Consider the following 23,753-nt stretch of genomic DNA (forward strand, 5'->3'; position numbering starts at 1 on the left):
CCTATGACAACTAAGAAAAATTACCGCAAGCGACCAGTGAGAACTCCAAGAGAAAGACAGTAGAATACGACTGACAAATCCTTAGTTGGGTATAGAGGTTTTGCACAGCAGCCATGTTGGATGGCAGGAACAATAGAAAAAAAATTCTTTTTTATGCAAAATATTTTCATTGTTCCTGCCATCCAACATGGCTGCTGTGCACAACCTCTATACCCTGTCACATCCGAGTGATTGAGGGGATGGTGTTGGCTTTGAACAAAGAAACCATAACAGAACAACGTAAAGCAAAATCGGGACTATCCCAGGAGATACATGTAACTCAGTGCCTTGAAAGCGAAGTTATTAATTAATTAAAGGGTATAGGAGAACGATCAGAATGACATCCTACCCCTGAACTGCGTTTGCGTAACGTTAGTCAGATGTTATGAATCACTGGTATATGGCAGAATCAGATTCCACTTCGGATACCACTATAGGTTGAAGAAAGACCATTGCAACTAAAGTCGTCAAAATACTACGGAGAACTGAAATGTCTATTTCGTAAAGTTTCTGACGGCGTTGATCTTTCTTCAATATTGAATACTTTCAGTTGAGGTACTATTTATGGTATTTTTTCTCCCTCATGGGCCGTTTGAAGCGTATATTTACAAAATTACTTTTGACTGGAGGCGGTTAAGAGTCGGACTAAGAATAGAATGGAAGAAAGGTCTCCCTTTCTACTTTCAACGGCGTCCAGCTAAAAGTAATTTCGTTGTTAGACGCTTTAAATGGCCCCTGAGGGCGAAAAAATATCACAAATGAGTCGATTAACATTTCATTCAACGTAATTTAGATGTTCAAACCGAAGTGTAATTTAGATGTGCAATGTTCAAGCTTTAGTCATAACCTTCATAGGTTCTGTATTTATTTTTTTGTCTCATGTCAATAAGTATTAGCCACGAACACATGGTGCGGTCTGCCTATGATTTAATGAACGCGAATTATTGAAAATTATTAAATTCGTCATCTAAGATAAAGCAAAAGCGTAAAGAATATTAGAAAAATGTATATAGCATACAGCTCGAGCTTAAAACAACTGGGCCGGATTGTTCAAAGCTGGGTTAAGATAACCAAGGGTTAGTGTGAAATTTGATTTCAGATATGAAAGCTTTCAAAGAAAATTCAGCTTAATTCCATTTGTTTACAATGTTCTAAAAAGAATTGGGAAAACTATCCCAAAACGGCTTTTGATCAGAGAAATGTGGAAAGCTGGATAAAAATCTAACCCTGGGTTAGTGCTAATCAGCCTTCGAACAACTGGGCCCTGGAGTCTCTGAAATCTTGATCAGTTTTATCCAATATTCGAGAGGCGGAAAAATTCACCGTGATTGGTTCAAAGTTCCAGGCGTCAGGATGTCCCATGGGCCTTTTCCAGCCCGACGTGCTCCATTTAAAGATAGGCTGCTGGTCGTGAGTGGGACCGCTGACCGCCATACACGACAACGTTTTGTTGAATAGTTCGTAACTAGTCACCTATATCGGTAAAGGGAAATTGGTGTCACGTCTTGGATTCACTGGAAAACGGTAAATTATTGTCTTCCAAACGAACTAAAACATAGTTTCTTACCGAAGCATAACTGATATGGCTCGAGTCATTTTAGCCCGATCCGCTAAGCGAGGGTTGAAATGACTCTCCAAAGGGTACAAAACATATTTATGCCCAAAAACATAAACTAACTGTATTACTATCATTATCACATTTAGAGGGCATATTTCCTCTTTCTTCAAATTCAGAAAAATTGACTCTAATCCGATGATAGTGCGGACATTTTCTGGAGGAATTCTTCAGCAAGGGGAGACCTGATCTTACCTTGCAGTCAGTACCACCGTGGTTTCTGTGGCCTAAAAAACCGAAAGGATAGGAACCATTTGCAGGATTGAGGTCGGAGCGGGCTGATATAGCATTTTCTGCACTGTACGGAGGTGAACAGGAGCACTTGGACAAAGGGTCGTCTTTGTAATTGTTATATCTGAAAAAATCACTGCTGATATCAAACACAGACTACGATGTTTAAGGGAGCATGTTTATTGACTTGCAGAACGACACGCTGGTGCTAGAAAACAATAAACTAAATCGCTAAGGGTGCTGAGGAGCTCAAAACTGGCTGATCTTTAGTGCTATCTGAAAGTAGCCTCGATTTCCACAGCTCTCTCGGGTCCGGTCTTTCTAGTTTCTACCCGAGAAGAGACTCTTCGGGGAGGAGCGCGGGCTCCGGTTCCCGAGGAGCGGCTGGTAATCGAGCCTAATCTGAAAGTCGATACAATGAAGCAGCTAAGACTAGCCGATTAGGGGCATGTTTCTACGCCGGATAATTACCCATCATTACCGAGGGTGATCTTTGTACGATGATCCACACTTCTCAAAGAAATTACTCATACCAGGGCCTGTCCACTACTTTTTCGGGTGAGGGAGGAGCTAAGCAGTGCTGTCTTTACTGTATAGAACTTCGTTAGCCGTCGTTAATGATAATAAACGCTTCTCCTTCGTAGCAACAGTGATATTTACAATGAAATTAGCCGGTAATCTTGACATTTTTTCTGTATGTAAAATCAACAGTGCGTGTATCGTTTTTATCTCAAAGAAGTCGATGGGCTCCTAACATACCTCATTAACTTTATGAAGCTAATCAAGTCGTTTACTTTTCCTTGGTCCCTTTTGAAGATTTGAGCTCTTGGGTTCAAATGATAATCGAACCACGGACCGTATTTCTTGACATTCTCTGGTTGGCCACTTAAGTTGTAGATTTTGGGGAAGTATCTGAGAAGGAAACAAAATGGATCTAAATGGGAACCAAGGCATTCATTTTTAGCTTTCTGTTTGAATTTTAGAGTCCTGCCATTTGACTGTTTGTACCACCGAGGTGGTAGAAGTATGGAAATTGCCGCGCGAGAAGGGCTCATCTTGAATCAGGAAACTACTGAGAAATTAAGAGCCGAGGCAGCGTGAAACTGCAAAATTTGAATTATTGAGTAAAACGTTTTAGTCACTTAAATAACCAAATCGTCAGATCAAAAGAGGATGATTAAATTTCGTTCAAAATAAAAGTTGTTTAATGTTTCCTTATCAAGGAAATATAATGAAAACATGTCTGTACGTCATAAAATTATATGACGTCTTAGATCAAATAAATCGGCGATAGATCACTTTGTACAACAGATGACATCCTTATGCCGACATTATCTGGGGTGGAAGTGGGGGGGGGGGGGTAGGGAACAGGTCAAGGAGCAAATGATACTAACGGCAGATTGTAGCTTGCCCAGTATCGTTCCTTCTCAAGAAATTCGGACATGTCCGACATTATGACAGTTCCTGGCAGTTGCTCAAGAATCCAGAATGTGTCGGGTACAAGCGGTTCATTCGGAACAAATTGTTTGTAGTTGACAACCATCCACTGAAAAACAAACAAACGAGCAAAATTAAACAAACAAACAAAAGATATTTGTATAGGTACGAGACAGTGACACCAAAAATGTGTAGCAACAAGCTGGAATTGGTCATAGCAAAGGAAAAATAACTATTTCTAGTACTCCTAGCGAGAGTTTTTGAACAAGAGACTTCAAACAGATTGATATAGTTCTCATCTCACCTATAGATTATGTAGGTTCAACTGAATTACTCTAAAAGTGGTCGTTTGATTGACTCGCTGACTTCAAATCCTATATACTTATGTCAAATTGGACTATGGCTCAGTTCATTGCTAGACTGAGTTCCAGGAAAAGGTAGAAACTAAAATCACATGTATAACAAAAGAACACAGGATTTTCTCTGGAGTGGCAACGTTTCATGGATATTTAAGTGCCATTTGCTAAGGTAACTACGCCAACATCTTGAATTTGTTTTTTCATCTAACCTGGTTATTGTAGCTGAGAGGTTGTAAGTATTTCCGGTACAAAATAATCAATGGGAGAGATGAAAGTAAAGAAAGAAACATAATTAATCTTCCAATAATTTTATAGCAAGAGATACTGCAGTTGTAAAGGAGATCGTTTTCAATGAGCAGATCTATTTCAATGAAATGAAGCTCAAGGAAAATATTACGAATCCAAAGGTGCAGTTTAGTGAATGCTAATCACGTGTGAAGTCTTGAAGAGAGGATACAATAACAGTGTAAAATTAAGTATACTTAGAGTTTAATATTGCAGTGTGCTTACCGCAGGATTTGACTGAAATTTGGAGGGAGAAAAGCTTAAGTAAAGTGGAGAACGTACCCTAGGGAATGGACGAGAACTAACTTAAAAAAAAAAACCACCAAACCAGTATGTAACGCTAGACCTGGAAATCGAAACCGGGAAACTTAAGAAAGAGGGAGTGATCTTTATTATCGTGACACCCACCTCCCCCCACTTGACTTGTCATGAACGTGCAACCCTTGCACAGTAGCACATATTCAAACCTACGTTCCACTGTTATACTTGGAGAAAATCTTGACCCATTCCCGCGCTGTTGTGGCGAGGCGATTAGCCACCAGGTTCCTGATCCATTCTAAAACAGTGCCAACAGGTTGAACGTATTTCCACAAGGCTGGGTTATCGTTGTCTATGGTTGTCTCTTGTACTAACTAAGTTAAAAGAATAGAAAATGATGAGGATGATGATAATGATGATAATAATCATAATGTTGATTGTAATAGTGAAAAATCAAAGAGTAAGCGATTTGGGCCACAAGACAGTGAGGTCTGACTTCTCTCGCAAGGAAGGCTTTTTACTATCATCGGAAACTAATTCTAAGTAATTACCAATCCACTGTTGATCATGTAGAAGTCATCTCCACTCAGGAGCCTTCCTGGGTAGGAAGAAAAGCATTGTTTGACTCCTGGTACAACAGCAGGGAGATTGGCACCTAGAAAGATAAGGAGTTTTGTTTTAAATTGAATCAGGCTACAATGCATAAGCGACCAATTATAATTTATGGAGTGGGATTAGTCGTCACAGAGTATAAAGGGGGGCCAGTTGAAAATGAACTTGCAATGAGGGGCGGGAAAAAGTCTGAAACATGTTCGTAGCTTGTCAAACCATAAATAAAAGGGGCAAGTTTCTAGAGAAAATGTGGTGTTGCGTCGGTGAAATAGTAGAACAAGATAACTTGATTTTATGAACTGAGTTGATGGTGTAAATTGGTCACCGTAGAGAGTTTCTAAGCTGACGTTTCGAGTGTTAGCCCTCCGTGAGATTGAATGCTACTTGTTTTAGCCGAGCAAGTAGACATAGACACATTGTATAAACGAGTTCTTGTCGAGAATACCTGTGATGCTTTGACGATGAAATGGAAAATCATAAAACTTAAACAGACGTAGCATAGTGTTGTAAGGACCCCACGTGTCATGTGAAATCAGTAAATCCTTGTTACCAGGCAACAGCTTGACAAGTGCGGAGCATGAACCTGAGCCAAAACTTTTACTCTGAGTTTTTCGACCAAAGGCTTGTTCCAAACCATCCAAGTCACCAGCAACTTGCATCAAGCTGTAAGGGAATGACTTAAGATAAAGAACACAGTAAACAAACATAAAATATGGCGACTATCCTGTCATGGGTGAAACTATAGATTCAGTTGTGACAGCCGGTTGGTTTTCGGTGTGAAACGGGAATATAGATAGATTTATTTATGAATGGTCAGGAGCCCGTCAGTAATGGGTAACGGCTCCTGGAATTGTCTAGTATCCAGACTCCCCAGGATCGACCTCTCCAAAAGTTTTATAATACCAATTAACCGGGGAAATATACAACCTCACAATACAACCTCCCCAAAAAATGGAGTGTTCATATGATCTAAATGAGCAGCAGAAAAATCTTATAAATCAAGGGAGGGTAACCTATGATAGCATTAGCATCCCGTTTACGTAAAGTGGCCTATGGTAGCATTAGCACCCCATTAAGGTGAAGTAGCCTATGATAGCATTAGCATTCCATGTAGGTGAAGTTACCATGACCTTCCAAGACTGCTTAAGTCATTTCTTGGCAGAGAACCAGAATGAAACTGATTAATCCACTGCGATTAGAACGACCTCTTCGCACAGCTCAAAACAAGCGCATGAATCTATTTATTAATCTATTTTCCCACGACACTACGCTAAACAGGTCTTACAGGAAGCCGAAATCAGGAATGACAGCTCCTTCTGCTTTACTTTTTTTTTCTTTGTATCCCTCTTTCAGACCCTCAAGCTGCTCAAGAACAAGTTCGACCTCGAAAAAGAAAATGATAACTTAGATAATGTGCCTATTATGCACGCATTTGATTGGTTCTTAACTATGTTCTTTTGCAGGACAGATACATTAATGACGACACCATTAACAACATTTTGCTTCCTCACTGTATAAGGCAAATAGATTACATGTTGCCGGGGGCCTATTTAGTAATAGACCACAGAAGACGTCATAAAGTAAGGAGGTAGGAAAATCAGTGACACACTCGGCTGCACCTTGTGTGCCATTTTTGTTCTTACCACATTATGACATCATCTGTGATCTATTACTGAACAGTGGGGTGGCAACATGGAATCTTTTGATTAAATAAAATAAGAAGATAAAGAAAACTGTCTGACGCGATAACTGGAATTTCCGTGTTACATTATTTGCCAACGTTGTCGTTGTTTTTTGTGTGATGAAGATTTTCGTCACTAATGTACCCGCTGTCTTGTTCCATTTCTCTGTAAAGAGGTCAGCGAAAGGTTTATGTAAGGTAGCTGTGTGCTCTTCCTCCATCAATCATTGGAAAAAGTTAGCGGCCAGTTCGTGGAGGTCATGTTTACGCTTAATCATTTGTGATGGAGAAAGTAAAAAAGGCAGTTTAAAGCTACAACCCTCGATAAAGATCTTTGGGTGACGTGAAAACCACTAAATGTATACAGCTGTTTCGAGAAAGGCTGTCGAAGAAAAGCCTAAATTGCACGCGACAATGAATGAATGAATAACTTTATTTAAAGAGGGAGACGCAATAACAGTTTTCTAACTCACATCCCTTAAAGGTATAGTGGGTAGTTTCCACGTTAGGGTTCCTTGACCCCAGGATTTCAGGGAAATCTGAAAAAACGTCAAGGACGGGGAAGTTTGATGAAGTTTGATGAAGTTATGCTATTTATTTGATTATCTCCGAGAGTGTCGCGTGCACTGTTGTTCTTTCTTTTCGATTACCTATCTAGAAATAGCTGTATCTGATAACATACACAGATATTGAAACGGGGAAGGATGCCAAAATAAAGAATGTGCACCGAAACGTTTGTCCAAGATTGTCAGAGTTCAGAAGAGAAACATGATAATACGCTCTGAGGGTAGAGTAAATATCAAATGACACCAAATGATGATAACAGATTAAAATCTCCATCGTGAAATTGAGCTGTTTTGGAGTAATTACAGCACAAGATCACCAGTAACGTTTGCCTTTCTTCTTTGGTACCTGACTAGCAACCCGATCCTAAAAATGCTAGTAGGCTATTCTTCAACATAATCGATCTGTTTTATAGTAGGTGTTATTCTGTTTCAACTAGCTGCGTAAATTACTGTTATACCTGGTGCCAGTACTCATCTGTTGGGTTGTTTTGTATTTGAAATTTCATCCAAGACAGATTCTCTCCGAGGAATTGACCAAGAGAGAAGCAGAAGTCTGGGTCCTCCGTGCAGTAATCAGCCAAAGTGTTCTGCCAGTGCATGTCAATCAAATGTGACGTCATATGGCCCTCCAGCATGCCAACAACAAATGCTTGCTGGTTGTCCTGGTAGTCACCACTGGTTACTACTTGGAAGAACTCCCAGCTGTATTTCGGAAATGAACATGACATTCTTCTTACAACCCCTAACGTTTGCATTTTGACGGGTTACCTCGAGGTGAGAAGGGTTTTGCATGAGTTTATTCAGAGGAGGGGATTTGCGTGACTGGAAGATAACTTACAGAGGAGTAAACATTGACGCGTGAATGGTTATGAATGTTATTTTCTGCATATATATTTATACAACGGATCTAATAACGATATCTTCTAAACCTAACTATATACAAAGCTTAGTATTGGAAAGTCTAAAATCGTTTTAGGGAACATTAAAAATGACTGAATACTAGAAAGGAATCGAGGATTTTGCAAGTCTGACACCCGACTCTTGATCACTGGACCTGATCACGAACGTATGGTCGTGACCTCGAGAAAAACCTGCTTAGTTCCTTTTTTTCAAAGGAAAATTTTTCACTTAAACTGTATTGCAAAATGATATGAGTTGATAACTCAAAACCTTACGACCCCACGATTAAGGAAACATTTAACATCTATTGGTTGGATTTCAGTTGCAACTATGGCGCAGAGTGGGCAACTAGAACCTGTGGAATACTTCGGTTGTTAGTCTTACCCTGACTTTTGTATGCTCCCACTGAGCTTTCCTCTTGCAACTGGATCATCATAGTTTCCTTTCTGGATCAAAAACTTAGAAGAATATCCTCCATTCTCCAAGGTAGCTGAATATATCTCATCATCTCCGTATGCTGCATACACAAGCAACAGGAGAAGGGAACTAATTACTTTTTTCATCCACATATTTGTTGAATTCTTAGGGCTATTAAGACCTTTACGTCGATTGAGCTTGAGTTCAGAAGTACATCAGACCGTAACTAGCGATTTATGGAGCCATTATATGTCTGCTCACAAGGCCAAGTCTGAAGAGTAATAAGCAGGCTTAAAACTTCTCACGTGATTGCGCCACGGGTGAAAAGGCCAAAGTCTGAAATTGAGGTAAGAGAATGTAAACAGAGAGAGCCAACTTATAACCTCTCGGGTAAGTGGATAAGGATTTTTTCCCCAAATTTGGAATCCTACCCGACAATTTTTTACACCTTTCTTTCAAAGATGAAATATGCTGAGAACCAACTTCGTTGTCATCAGATCTGATGAAAAGTCTCAGTTCTCGCTTTCATCAGTTCTGCTTCGTTTGGCAGAAGACGTTACTAATGGCCAATGTCACGCAACAATAACAATGCAGCGTAAAAATTGCACGATGGAAAAAATTGCAAATGGTGACTCAAGTTAGCTCAGCTGGGACACACGGTATCGATAGATGGTTTTTCAACAGACATGTATGAAGTTATAAACTGGACCAGATAGATGAAGCTCGAGCGGGGTGAGTTGTGATTTTTTTTAATCAATATAACTTCCTGGCAACGTTGGGAAAGCGGAACGAGTACGATGCGATGGAATCTTCTGAGATTAAGGATCATATCAAATAGGTGTTCACCTGTAATTTGTGTAATAAAATAATTTGGTTTTATGAACAGAGTTGATAATGTAAATTGGCCACCATAGAGTTTCTGAAGCTGACGTTTGGACCGTTAGCCCTTGTCATTCGCTTAAACGAAAGCTTTTTACTCGAAACATCAGCTGTAGAGACTTTACGGCGGCTAATTTACATCCTCAACTCAGTTTACTGAACCAAATTATCTTGTCAGGATACTTCCACCTCCCCCCCCCCCCCACCTCACCCCCCTTCATCGAGGCAACACCACAGTTTCTTCAGAAACATAACCGTCTAAGTAACTTGTACAAGTTGTGAGATCAATGGATAAGCAATCCAGGGCTCGATTACAAGTTAGTCAAAGGGAGTACCCCCCCGGGGCGGGGGGGTACTCCCTTATAAGGGCTTAATGGGGACGTGCGGCCAGCCAGGGTATGTTTTTCGAGATTTTTGTCTTAAACAGGGTATCGAATTTATCATTTTTTGTCTTAATCAGGGTATCGATTTATCAATTTTTGTCTTAAACAGGATATCTTTTCTTGGAAGATAAACAGCAAAATTTTTACAAGCTCTAATTTTAATTAATATTGAATTCCGTTGATTTTGGCATTGATACCAGGCATTGACGGCTTCTTCTTCTTCTTATTGACGGCTTCTTCAAGATAAAAAACACTGCGTTGCCTACTTATGACTCTCTTAAACAACTTACTGAAGATTTTAACAACTTTTTTATAAACAAGATAAGAGACATACGTAAGGAATTATCCGACCTTTCGAACAACACCCATCTACTTCATAATATGGAAAAAATAAATATTCACTGTGAGCTCTCTGAATTCATCCCACCATCAAAAAAGAATACTAAAGACGTTATAATATCATTCTCGAACAAGACCTGCCCTCTTGATCCGATTCCAACACATATCATTAAAGACAACATAAACTTATTACTACGTCTTATCAGCGAAATCGTTAGAAAATCCGTTGAAACTGGAGTCTTGCCAACTTCTTTGAAAACCTCACTGGTTCGTCCGAAACTAAAGAAACCTAATCTCGAGCCTGATTTCTTTGCCAATTATAGACCCATAGCCAATATTCCATTTTTCTCTAAGATAATTGAAAAGTTAGTTGCCATTCAAGTTCAAAATCACCTGAACTACCATGGACTATTTCCTTCCTTACAATCTGCATACAGGAAACATCACTCAACAGAATCTGCTCTACTTAGAGTTAGTAATCATATTTTTAGGATACTTGACTCTCAAGGCGAAGTAATTCTGGTTCTACTTGATCTATCAGCAGCGTTCGCTACCTTAGACCATCATCTTCCGCTCACGAGACTTAGGACATACTTTAACTTCACTGGAACTGTTCTTCAGTGGTTCTCCTCGTACCTACTTGATCGTTTCCAGCAAGTGACTATTAGTGATTCTACATCCTCACCGCGATGCTTAGAATATGGAGTACCTCAGGGCTCGATACTTGGCCCATTACTCTTTACTCTCTACCTGGCACCTCTTCAAGATGTTATACCGGCTCGTGACTTAAATTGTATGTTCTACGCCGACGATATCCAAATCTACATCACTACTAAAGATCCTGAGCATTCTACCGAGTCTTTAAATATTCTTCAAGCATGTGTAAATGATGTTTTTGCATGGTACACTCAGAACATGCTGAAGAGCAATCCAGATAAAACTGAAATTCTGCATTTCACCTCCCGGTTCAAGAAGCAATCGTCATTGTTGGAGACCGTAATATTAGCAAATAGTGAAATAGGAATGAAAGAAAAAGCTATGAATCTAGGCATTGTAATGGATAAAAATCTATCTTTTAACGATCATATCAATGAAACATGCAAAAAAGCCTTTTTTGCTATAAGATACGCATCCGTCGATACCTTCCCAATGATGCGTTGAAGATGCTTGTCAACTCCCTTGTAATTTCTAGACTAGACTATTGTAATAGCATTCTATATGGGATACCAAAGTATCAAAGGGACAAACTACAAAGGATCCAGTATATCGCTGCTCGTATGATAACCGGAACACGAAACACTGACCATATCACACCTATTTTAAAGAATCTACATTGGCTGCCAATCGAAGCAAGAGTTATTTTAAGATAATACTTATAACTTATAAGATCTTAAATGAGCAATCTAGTAGTTATTTAGAACCTCTTATACAAGAATACCACCGATCAAGAACACTGAGATCATCAACTCGCTTACAGTTATGCATCCCACCTATTAAATCCAATTCCTATGGTGGACGCGCTTTTTCAGTATCTGCACCGAAACTATGGAACTCAATTCCCGAATATATTAAAAGAGCGGAAACAGTAGAAACATTCAAAACTAAGCTTAAAGGCCCATTTTCATCCGAGGTCCTTTGCAGTCGTTTGTTTGTTTTGGAATCGCGCTATTGTTAAATGGCGAACTCTGATAGGCATTCACAAACACTATTAAAAAGAAAAACAAAGATTTGGTGAAGAACACAGTAAACAAATTTGCAGCTAAATATTTGAGACTGAAAAATCATAAATCGAGTCTGGGTATAAAACTTGTACAAATCTTACTTGATGTTGAAGGAAATTGTTCGGCTTCAACACAAAATAAAATATAAACAAATAACCGATATAAGACAAAACGGAATTACTTTACGCATTTCAATCATAGAATAATGACTTGTACAAATGAGATCGCTTACATACATATCTCAGGATCTCAAGTAAAAATCAGTCAAATAATTATTCTCACCTCGAAAAAATCTTCCCGGAGTCTCTAGTTCCATCGTAGGAACAATGCAATAACATTTCTGCAAAAGCACTGTCTGTAGTGTTACCGAAATCCATGGTTGTTTTCCTTGCTCTCCGTAAATCATACACAGACTCTCGAAGTCGAATAAACTTTACCGAGCCGGGCAGACTCACCCTTCCTCTAGACCGCTTCTTCGGCGGCATCAACTTTTCAAATGACGTTTTTCACCGTCATACATTAAAATTAAAAACTATTTACTGATATGGATATGGATATGGATATGGATAGAATTAAAAACTATTTACTGATATGGATACTACGATAGTTTGTTGTTCGCACATGATTCAAGATGGAACTTTGAAAGCCCTAATTAGTAAGATTGAAGAAGATATCAAAGCGATTCCGCAACTATGAGGAAAATAGCGTATTTTTCATATATGAAAAATGATCCGGGCGCGCAAGGCATCTCGGTTGAAAATGGACCTTTAAAACATTTTTGTTTAAAAATAATTACTGTATTACTAATGACTCAGACTAGTTCACGGTAAAACTACTAAGGAATTAGTAAAAGTATGTACTCAGAATGTCCCTGACTCTTTTCAATTGTCACAGATCATGTCAATTCGTATTTTCACGAAGATTTGGGGACTTAAGGTTGGCTTAAGAAGAGCAAACATAGTTTGTGATGTTGAACTTACGAGAGCACGGTCTTCAACCACGGTCAGCAGTTTTGAACGGATACCCAGAGAGGAGCTGGTAACGAAGTTCAAGTCGAGGCTGCGAAATAGGCTCCACCGGTGTTGGTTTTCCGGAATTCCTCGCAGACCCCAGAGATACCTTCCCACTTTGTGTTCGAGTTAAGAACAGATACAGTTCCGCTCTGGGGGAGCTCACAATTTTATCCATGAAATACGTGAAGGAAAACTTTGCAAGCACTCCTGCAATATTATTTCGTGATCTGCCACAGAGGACTTCGCGATAATCGCTCAAGCCTCAGGAGAGCCAGCTTTAAACTACCAGGGTGGTACAGCACTTCGCTCACAGATTGACCACAAAGCTGGCACTTACACAGCAAGCAACGAACCTAACTGCTACTCAGTGGAACTGCACAATGAAATGGCACATAATACAATTTATCCGTTCAAGGTAACCTGGATATGTAACCTGCATGTACTTTTATGTCGTCAGAAAATGGAGGTAATGTAACGGGATCATATCGGTTGATTTGTGGCGATAACCAAATGGATTCCGTCTAAACATTATTGTTGAAGAACAGCTTATAACTTGCTGTCAAGTTACTTTGACCTGTTTGTTTGTTTTTTTGGAACAGCATTTGTGTTCCACCATACGTCAGCTGGGGCTGCACCACTTTCTCGCTGATGGTCCGAAAAGAGCACCTCTCAATTCTATACATGAAAAATTTACTTATTCTCTTATGTCACAACTTTTACGGTAAAGGACGTTGCCTGCTAATAGGGATCCAGTTTTTTCTGGCTAATAATTATGCAAGCAAAATAGAAGATTACCATGGACGTAATGCGGCACAGCCGGTGTGTGCAGTAGCGATAACTGTCACCCTGGTTGAGTGTAGAGGGAAACGTTCTCTGGGCGATAAGTATTGGAACCAGTACTTTTTATTGATAAATATGAATCTGAACGTACCCTAAGGACGATGATTAATTTGAACCTCTGATCGACCACCATATTAAATATCCTGAGATCACATTGTAACTAAATAGTCAAATTGAAGTGTATCTTTTCTTCTCAGGTGCTTTTTTCTGCTTAAAAGAACCTGATTTTGGATGCGGAGGTGAAACACCCTTAGCAAAGAGCAACGAAATTGTCTCCAAGCTGGATCCCAGGGTGGTAAGAAAGTTTGAAGAAAAGGATGTACGATACGTTCGGTTCCTGCCTGACAAATGCCATAGAGAGTACCTAAACTGGCAGCACGTGTTTAGAACCGACAATAATGAGGTATTTTTCGCTAACAAATGATTAACACAATTAAGAAAAGTCACACTGTCCCTCTTTCCCTTAAATAAAACAAGGATATCGCTATATTCCGATTATAGCTCTGGGAAAACTATTTTTGTAGTCTTCGAGGTTACCGAAGAAATTGTGGCTTTTCGTGGGCTTGGGTCCCCAGTTTCCACTCGCAGATGGAAACGTCATGCAAATCAAAATCTTTACAATTAGCCACCTGGTTGTATAGAAGGTCCACACCCAGGGCATCGTATCGTTAACAAAATTAACAGAAATGATAAACAAAGACAGTATAGAGGCGTGCCTTAATTTGGACAACATATTTGTTGACTTGTATCACAAATTTCCAGGATGCAAAGGAACGAGCTACGAAACAAGGTTACAACTTCCGGTGGGATGCAGGAGATAGGCACTTATGGCAGAGCAAACCAGTTTTCGCTCGCCATCCGGTGACAGGTATCAAAACTTAGTTTAACCAGGTGTATAATCACAATAACACACATGAAAAAGCCATGCCAAGGCTTGCTGGCGCTGATATTCTAGTTGACAAAATGCCGCGACACATATTTACGGAGACGGAAGTGATATTGGACCTGAAGTGTTGCAACATATGCGTGCGACAGCTTGGGCATGCGCTGTTGGTTTCAAATGGTAGCGTGGTGATTGGTGATTTGTTAGTACTGGACAACGTGGTTGTTTTACATGGGCGGCTGGGGTTTCTTGGCGATGAAAGATCCTCGTATATTTAACCGCATGAGTGACTGTCAATTCTGTTTTTCTTTTTTTTCCTCGAATGAGGAAATTAGTCATTTTGTTGATGCTGCAAGAACACCAAAGAGAAATGTAAAGGGGTCACTTGCTAGGTTTGCTTTTAACCAATGACCTTCCAACTAATTGGATTAAGTCCTCGAAAGCAGCTTTTACTTGAGGGCCTTACGGCTAATCATTTTCCGCGAGTTTTCAGGTTGCATTTTTTGGATGGAGGCCTGTTCGAGATAGAGATTGCAGTTTAAATAGCATCACGCAGTTATGTGCAGTCATTACTAGGGACTGATACCACATGAATACAATCATGTGCTGGTGGGGAGTATAGTATGGAATTACCCACATTTGGCTCGGTTTATCTTTACTTAATATATGGAGGTTGATAATACGTAGGTTACTACAAGAAAACATAAGTTTGGGCATTCTTGCGAGGGGAATCCAGAACAAGTTAACTTTTTATTTCTATTACCCAGGGATTGTTTGACTCGACAGTCAGCTTCAAAACTCTAAATACCATCAACCTATCTCCAACATTCCTACTAATCCTTTTCAACCGCAAGAAGGCGTGTTCCATCATCTCTTAGAAAAGTTTTTGGCTAAAAAAAATAAGTAAGGTTGAATGTTCTTGGTTAAACAAGAAATTGAACGAAGGAATGCTGTGTTTTAAAAAAAAATCTGAACAGAGTCAGTTTAATCACAATATTATATTCAAAACTACATACTCCATAACAAATTAAACATGTTGCAAAAATACGGTAGTTGCCACGATAAATGCTTACAATCTCTAGTGCAGAACAATGTAATCGTCTAATTGTGAGTAGTTCTGAAAATGAATGTTTGCGATGACGGGACAACTTATACCGAATTCATTAGCAGAGCTATGTGACATGACTGCCACCTACTGAGCCTTTTTCAGTCAAATAAGTTCTTTTCTGAACTCCTCTGATCGGGACCACATACCGCGCAATTGATTTAGAATTTCTCTTTCTTGACTACAGACAATAAGAAATACAGACAATACAGTAATAAGACAATACAGACAATAAGAAAAGTTCTTTTTCTTATTGTGGTATCAGGTTTCAGGAAAATAAAAACCACACACATACACAGGGATAATTCGAAGTAAAAAGTGGATCTCAATCGTCTGACAAATTGACATCCCAAGTGACAGTGATTGGTTCAAAGTCCCAAGCGTCAGGATGTCCCATGGGCCTTTTCCAACCAGACGTGCTCCATTTAAAGACAGGCTGCTGGTCATGCGTTGGGCCGCTGACTGCCATACACTGCAACGTCTTCACCATCTTTGAATTTGTTACCTGGAGGAAGCAAAAAGATGCGAAACCGAGTGGCTCGGTTGCTATTTAATGACAAAAGCCTTTAGGCACTCGCCAACACATGCAACACAAGGTGCAGGAATAATCTTGTATGACATAAGGCAACAATGATCGAAGCGTTTCGGTGTCATCAGTTATATTCCGTTACTCCAGTTTTGCATCATTACTTTCTGATTAATTCAAGAATTCGCGCTACTTTCTAAACCAATTAGAGACAAAACTTATCGTCACGTGGTCACATTCTCGTTTTCCCTGAGTTCTGCCAAACTGCTTTAAGAAATACTGTAGTGGTTACGTTTCCTACAACAGTTTTCTGTGAAAATATTCCCAAGAGTTGTAACTCCCGTGAAATCAGCTACGGCTATTCCCTGAATTTTGCCTTTGTTTGCTTTGCTGAAATCTTCACGGCTACACGCTCACCTTGGCGTCAATTCCTCCATGTTGCCTATGACCCAGTGCCTCAATCGGGTATTTCCCATCAGCTGGATTCAAGTCCGATCGAGAAGAGATGGCATTCTCTCCGCTGTAGGGTGGAGTGCAGTTACAACGAGCCAATGGATCGTGTTTGTAGTCATTATACCTTACAAAAAAAAATAATAATAAAAATTTTGAAAAGGAAAAACAACCTTGATAATTTTAAATTTCTACCTCTGTCTCACTCTCCCACCCCAAGCTATATGAACAGAAGACAATAGCAAGGCTTTGGGGACAGAACCAAACCTGAATGTAATCCTCGTTTACGTACATGTACAAACTAATTGTCCAACAAAATCAGAATGGAGTGAGTTAGTAAGTGGGTGAGTAAATTTTACTGCCATACCAAAACCTCATGGTATGACGTAAAAAACGAACAAAGTCAAAATGTCCAAATGTAACAGCCAGCAAAAGCAGGCGAACTCATAGCGACGGATCAGGAAGTTTACCTCAGTCACCTGGACCATACGCATTGATTTGGGCAATTTCATATGGATATACATGGCGATTTGTAGTAAAGTACACGAACCTCATAAGTTTCATCATGCTGTCCATATCAACAACCTTGCTGTGATCGCGTTTGAACATCTGTGCCCTTGGAGCTCCATCATAACTAAACCATGAGCCATACTTCTCATAGCTTTCTCTCGCTCCGCTCATGTTGTATATGTACGGGAAATAGCTAAAAAGAAAGAGAGCTTTGAGATTTCTTATATAAATATAAAAATTATTATATGCTTAAACAAGCATTTTTCGTCTGCAACTACAAGTCTTCGTTTTCAGGAAGAGAAGCAAAGTGTACGCGAACGCAAGAAACAGGGGTATTTTAGCGGGACAACGACATCTCAGTCCTCGTTAAACAATGAAGTCACCAAAACGCCAATGCAAAACACTTAATTCTGTTGCAATTAGAAATACCCAAGCCATACCAAGCTCAAGCCATACCAAGCTCAACCCACAGTTAGTGTCGTGACAAGCTAAAGTATCATTTCCTACAGTTTTTCTTGGATAAGGTTCAAGCACGTTTTCTAGTAATTTTAGTGCGCTTGTGTGCAGAAACGTGTATTGCGTGTTCCAACCATATCCGCAGCTGTGGTCTTTTGCTTCCTGTCACGAATCACTAGTGGTAATTAAAGATTGTAATCATATTATATTCGGTCATTTTCATGTCGAAACAAGGTAACACAGTCAACGCTAAGGAAATAAGGGTCGTGCCTTGGATCACGAAGAAACAATAATGAATGTTTAACAGTTTAGGTTTGTGGTCAGATGTACGTATCTAGGGCGTTTACGTGTGATAACAAAAAAACTAGGGAACTTTGTAAAAAGAATGATTAGAAGGGTTGCGATAAGCGAAAGTATGACTGCAATAAAGTGAAGAAAACGACAGATACAGTCCTAAGTGTTTGTTGAACCAGCGAGCGCGGAGATATTCCTAACGCAGTGGAAAATTCCGCAAAAGTTAGTTTGAACGAATTGATTCAGTTTAACTCACGGTATATTGTAGCTAGCCCAGTATGTCTTCTCCTGCAAGAAGACAGACATGTCTGCGACTTCAACGATCCCTGGTAACTGCTCCAGTATCAACAGTGTTCCTGGAATGATCGGCCCACCCGGAGTGAACAGTTTATAATCAAGAACCATCCACTGAGAAAAAATAAAGAAAAGATAACAGTTGAAATATACTCAGTCAAAGAGGGAAAGAGCGCACTCAGGTAAACCAACACTTCAACGCTTACAATAATAATAATAATAATAATAATAATATTAATAATAATAATAATAATAATAATAATAATAATAATAATAATAATAATGTGCCCGAGGCTGTTCACCGTATGCTTGAACCCAGTTGCATAGAAGATCAAAGCCGCTGAAGGATACCGGATGTCCAAATCTATTAACAGCAAGGTTACGGGACTCTTGTATATTGATGATATCAAGATCTTCGCTGCATCGGGTTGTGCAGTCGACTAGAATACCATGTCTTGATGATGGTGAGCGGTACAAGTTCTTTGGAGTACTTGAGAGTGTTAGGCAGGAGGATAAGTTGGTCCTGGAGTGACCAAGAGAGTATCTCAGACGATTGTCAGTTATTTTGGACAAGTCCCTTGTCCGATAATAATCGGGTGGTAGCGTCAAATCAGTTTGCATTGCCTGTTCCTGGATATCTTATGTGGACACAACAGTGGCCGGTGATGGAACTTAAGCAGATCGATAGGGAGGCGCGCAAGATTGTTGTCGAGAGTGGGGGTAGACACCCATGTAGTTCGAATGCATTGTTGTATATGCCAAGAAGTAAAGGAGGGCGAGGATTGCGCTCTGTTGAAATGGAGTACAAAGCCACAAAAATCAAGAGTGCAGTCAGACTCCATGGTAATGAAGATCGTGCACTGGGAATGGTACGGGAGTTTGAAGAGCAAGCGGCAAAGATGGGGCGTAGGTCCATTTTTAAAGAAGCGGCTAAGTGCGCGGAGGAGTTGGGGCAGGAGTTGGATTTGGAACACGCGCAAGGGATCAAGAAAGAGGTGCGGAGGCGTCAAATTGAGAAGTTAGAGGATGAGATCAGAAACCAACGATGGCAAGGGCGTCTAGTGACTACCAGGCTGGAGGATGAGAGTTTGAGTGCCAATGGGTGTTTCTGGTGGCTCACAGAGTGGAAGAACTGCCCATCACACACAATTGCTGGACTCGTCGAGCTATACGAGCAGCTATTGCCAACGCGAGTATACACGAGTCAGAAGACCCACACAAGCGGGGAAGGCGAGGTGAGGTACAGATTATGCGGCAAGGCTCCAGAGAGCGTGGCTCGTATCTTGTCAGGATGCAATGCGCTGGCCCAGAGCCAGTATCTCTCCAGACACGACGCAGCACTGAAGGTACTGTTTCACGAACTGTTGTATGATGAGGGAGTTATACCACCCTGGTACTCACCCGACAAGCCGAAGCCCGTGTATGAGTCAGAGAATGTTAAAGCTTATTGGGATGTCCCTATATATACTGATCAACAAGAGGTCAGATGCAATAGGGTGGATGCACGCATTGTAAATCATATGTGCAAGAGAGTTGTGACGCTGGAAATGAGCTGCCCGTGGGTTAACAATCGGACAAGAAAGGATGAAGAGAAGACACTGAAGTACGGACCCCTTCGCTGGGACCTAAGGTAGCAGTTCCCAGGCTACGAGGTGAAGCATAATGGATGCCCTCAGGGGGTGGTCAAGGGAGCTGGACGTCATGATGCGCGAGCTTGTGGGAGGCAGAAGCACAGACGTACTGCGAAAGATGCAGAGGGCAGTGCTCTCGGGCACGCTGAATATTGCCCGGACTTTCAAGGTGGCAGTTTGAGTTCCTGTTAGAAGGAGGACCGTAGACATGACGGAAAAGCTTTTTAGGATTAGTTAATGTACATTTATTTTTTACTCCATGGCTCACAGGTTACGGTTTTCGCCCTGTGCTGCCTGATTAGTATGTAGCATTCAGTTGATTTCTCTGCGATAATAATAATCTTTTCATAATCTTTCATAATAATTATGCACAAGTTAACGATAATGAGATGCCAAAGCCAGAGGCTTACATGGCGTAGGTCAGAGAGTTACAATCTGCTACTAAATTACAGTCATGAAATAAAAAGAAATATATATCTATATATATAAAATAAACACAAGATTTACGGAGAAAAGGCAAACAATTACAATAAAATATATAAAAATTCATTACTGCATATAAAGCAAAATAAACCTAAATAATGGTAGCGTGCAGAAAGTAATAATACTAAAAATAAATTTAAATTTGAGTTCAACTGTTTAAACTTATAATGATTGAAAATGATCTCTCAGTTTACGTTTATAACTGGAAAGAGTAAGTGAATTACGAAGTGGGAGAGGAATGTCATTCCAAATTTGAGTACCCGAAGAGAGAAAGAATATTTGTGAGTATGAAGATGTCAGTTATCTTTTTGCCTAGCGAGAGATTGATGACAGTCAGAGTTAAGAACAAAAAGAGATGAAAGAGGAGACTGGGCAAGAGCTTCTGCATGTGAAGGAAAACAAAGCAAGAAACTTGGTACTTATAAATATTAAATATGTTGAGTATTTTGAATTTGTTAAAGAGTGAGTAAGTATATGTGCACCTGGTGGAGAATGAGTAATGATTCTTAAAGCTTTCTCCTGGAGACGAAAGAGGGGTTGTATATGAGAAGAGTATGTGGAAGCCCAAATAATAGAACAGTACTGAAGATATGGGAGTAAATCCGGGAATCAATGCATCTGTAAACTTCTATTTAGAAAGGAGCGCACCGTCATACTTCATTTGCTGCCACTTTGCATAATAAGGCGCCCTCCACAGTCAGTTAATGCACTGGACAACTCGGTGCTATGTCATTATACCCCGACATGAACAGATGAACAGATGACGACGTCGACAAAAGTGTAGATGCATAGTTCTGGTCAGTAAATAAACTTAAGAGTTGTTCCGTAAACAATTTGCATAATCTTAGACTAAGATGTTTCTCACTTACCTGATTGTTGTAGCTGTCCCATCAGTTTCCATGAAACAAACAGAAAATAATAAGAAAAATTTATGGATGAAATATTTTGCATAATAACATAGTTGCAAGAAAATATATTTAAAAATGAAAACAAAATTAGATTATGACTAACAATATTTCTATCATATACATCTGCAGAGTGTGTTTTCAATACCATTTATAACATAACCAAAGTAAAGCGCGCGCTCTGATGGTCAATTTAGCGTCCCCCATTTGCCCATGGGTGTACGCTGCTGACGTGAGCAAATGCAAAGACTATTTTTCCGCGCGCGATTGTTTTTTCTGGTCACGTAAGATTTATTAAATAAAAGGGAACTCTTTTGTTACAATGTATCAATGTTATGTTATAAAACAAATGGTAAACACCACAGCGTACACTATTGAGTTATGGATTACGAAAGAAGCGTAAGAGTCGCTCGAGGCGATAGCCGAGAGCGACTCTAGCTTCTTGAGTGCTTAGCAAACCTCTCAAGTGCATCCATAACTCAATAGTGTACGCTGTGGTGTTTACCATTTGTTAAATGGCATTTTGCTCATCATCAAATCTTAATTACTTTGCTTAGATTACAAGATACAAATAATGAAATCATAAACACATTAAATAAATAAATCGCAATACATTCAGTGAACCAAGAAATTTCAGCAGACATACTGAAGGAAGTGACTCACGTTCCACTGTTGTGTGTTCCAAAAAAATACGTCCATTCAGCGGCTGTCCTTGCCAAACGATTGGCAACTAGTGTGCGCATCCATTCTAAAACAATTCCTTCTGCATATACATATTTCCACAGCTCTGGATTGCTGTTACCAATTGTAGTCTCCTGAGAGACCTGCGTGAATAAAGGAATACTTGACAATCACTTGCCTTGAGCCAATAATTGGCAAACTTTTCTGGTGCAATCTACAGCTAAAAATAACCAAAAATGATTCATTGAACGTACCATTCCACTGCTTAACAGGTAAAAATCATCTCCACTTGTCATAAGGCCAGGGTAAGAGGAGAAACTTGCTTTTCTCCCTGGAATAATTTCTCCTGTAAAATGAGTCAAACCAAGAATTTAGAAAAGCCCTCTTAAATCATTAACCTTGTTGTCCTTAATTTTTTCATTGAGCCAACTGCACCTCCACATCCCACTAGCCTCCACTTGTCTCAATTGAAAGGACTTAACCCTTTAACTTCCAAGATCTCATTTTTAACTCTCCCCTCTAGCCACTACAAATTTCCTTGTAAATTAGATACAATAATTTAATGTTAGATCAAGATAACAACTAACAGCTGATAAGTTCGAGTCTTCTTGTTACTTGTTTGCTGGATAATGTATGGATATTCTGGGGAGAGGTTACATGTTAATTACTTCTGGGAGTTAAAGCTCAAAACAGGTAATTGAGATACAAGTGGTTCTGCCTACAGATCCTTAATCTAGAAGAATTTCAGAGATACATTAAGTGACACAAATTCAAGAAAAACATTCACTTGAATAACCTGTGCCAACCTGTTTAAATTATACAGTAAATGGTGTGAACCCGGGGGTAACAAGTGCTATTGTTAAATACCTATACTCTCACTCAACAAAATAAGCATTGTGATTGGTTGATTCTTGGTCACATGCCCCTGATCAATTTCAAATGTATCCCAACCAGGATGCAATTGTGCAGTTGTTGCCCCTGCACCAAACACAACAGCATGTTTTTACCATAATTAATTATGATTGTTTAAGGGAAAGTCTAAATATATAACAAATCACTTAGTGTATGGTCTCTTGGGAAACTAGTTAGTTTTGTTTTCCCTCGAGTCATGATTTTTCCCTCAACATCATCACTGGAAACATCAGAACTCTCAACCATGCAAGCATGCATTAGGTGTATAGTCTAGTTTGATTGTCAGCTGAGGGTGAATGTAGACCTCAAAAGGACTGTTGTCTGTAGTAACGACTGATGCTTTGACAACCCGAGCAGGAGACATTATAAGAGTCAAGTGATGATTATTTCTCCTAACATTAGTCACTACTACTGACAAAAATCCTACTCAGGACGTCACTCACCCAGATAATCAGACTACACTATCGTTTAAGTTTAAGTTTAAATTTAATTCATTCGCCACAGGAATGGCAGGAGAAAGGAACAGAACTTTCGTTCCAATTGACACCTAACCCGTTTATTACTCACCCATCCCACCCCGGGGAGGACATCCATCACACAGTAATCTCGTGTGTGGGAAATTAACATCTCCTACTCCAACCCTGCAGGAGACGGGACCTCCATTTATTGTCCCTATCCGAGAAGGCTAAAAAGTCTAACCATTTGCAGATATTATTACAAAGGCAGCACTTTCTTCTCAGTTAATTAAAGACCCTGAGTATTGGTCTGGCCGGATTTGAACTCACGACCTCCCGCACAACAGTCCGGCGCTCTACCAATTGAGCTAACTGGGAGGCAGTTGATGTTGAGATGTTGATGTTGATGTTGATGTTCAGATGTTGAGATCAGTTTCTAGCAAAGGCTTCACTAAACTGATGCTCACCTTTATTTCCATTAACAGTAAATGGAAAGTCATAGAGTTTAAACACTCTTAGCAGCTGTGCATATGATGTCCAGGTGACTTGAGAGATGTACAAGTCTTTGTTGCCGGGCAACAACTTTATAAGAG

General features: G+C 39.8%; 2 protein-coding genes and 1 pseudogene across 3 annotated transcripts in view; 1 reads left to right on the plus strand and 2 right to left on the minus strand.

Annotated features, from left to right (window-relative positions):
- Positions 1-867: 867 nt before the first annotated feature.
- Positions 868-8,552, minus strand: LOC111321811 (putative phospholipase B-like 2). Its single transcript, XM_022924781.2, has 11 exons — positions 8,368-8,552; positions 7,542-7,785; positions 6,122-6,219; positions 5,282-5,499; positions 4,776-4,879; positions 4,438-4,598; positions 3,891-3,903; positions 3,280-3,431; positions 2,645-2,797; positions 1,850-2,009; positions 868-1,512 (listed from the first exon to the last, which is right to left on the minus strand). Exons 1-11 carry the CDS (start codon positions 8,550-8,552, stop codon positions 1,282-1,284), a joined length of 1,719 nt encoding a protein of 572 aa, XP_022780516.2. The 3' UTR covers positions 868-1,281.
- Positions 8,553-11,321: 2,769 nt separating this feature from the next.
- On the plus strand, positions 11,322-15,340 carry LOC148717759 (uncharacterized; annotated as a pseudogene). Its single transcript, XR_015994423.1, has 3 exons — positions 11,322-13,163; positions 13,773-13,978; positions 14,338-15,340. The product of XR_015994423.1 is annotated as an uncharacterized LOC148717759 (transcript).
- Positions 15,341-15,413: 73 nt separating this feature from the next.
- The window catches only part of LOC111321823 (putative aminopeptidase PLBD2), a 16,952-nt gene continuing 8,612 nt past the window's right edge, over positions 15,414-23,753 (minus strand). The window contains exons 4-11 of the mRNA XM_022924797.2: positions 23,628-23,753; positions 22,048-22,139; positions 21,776-21,936; positions 21,077-21,089; positions 18,056-18,207; positions 17,090-17,242; positions 16,507-16,666; positions 15,414-16,068 (exon numbers count right to left, since the gene is read on the minus strand). The exon at positions 23,628-23,753 is cut by the window's right edge and continues 92 nt beyond it. Coding sequence (XP_022780532.2) covers positions 15,889-16,068; positions 16,507-16,666; positions 17,090-17,242; positions 18,056-18,207; positions 21,077-21,089; positions 21,776-21,936; positions 22,048-22,139; positions 23,628-23,753 — 1,037 coding nt within the window. The 3' untranslated portion in view covers positions 15,414-15,888. The remainder of the gene's footprint in view (positions 16,069-16,506; positions 16,667-17,089; positions 17,243-18,055; positions 18,208-21,076; positions 21,090-21,775; positions 21,937-22,047; positions 22,140-23,627) is intronic.

Source organism: Stylophora pistillata, chromosome 13 (genome assembly GCF_964205215.1).
Source record: "Stylophora pistillata chromosome 13, jaStyPist1.2, whole genome shotgun sequence".
NCBI classification, from domain to species: Eukaryota; Metazoa; Cnidaria; class Anthozoa; order Scleractinia; family Pocilloporidae; genus Stylophora; species Stylophora pistillata.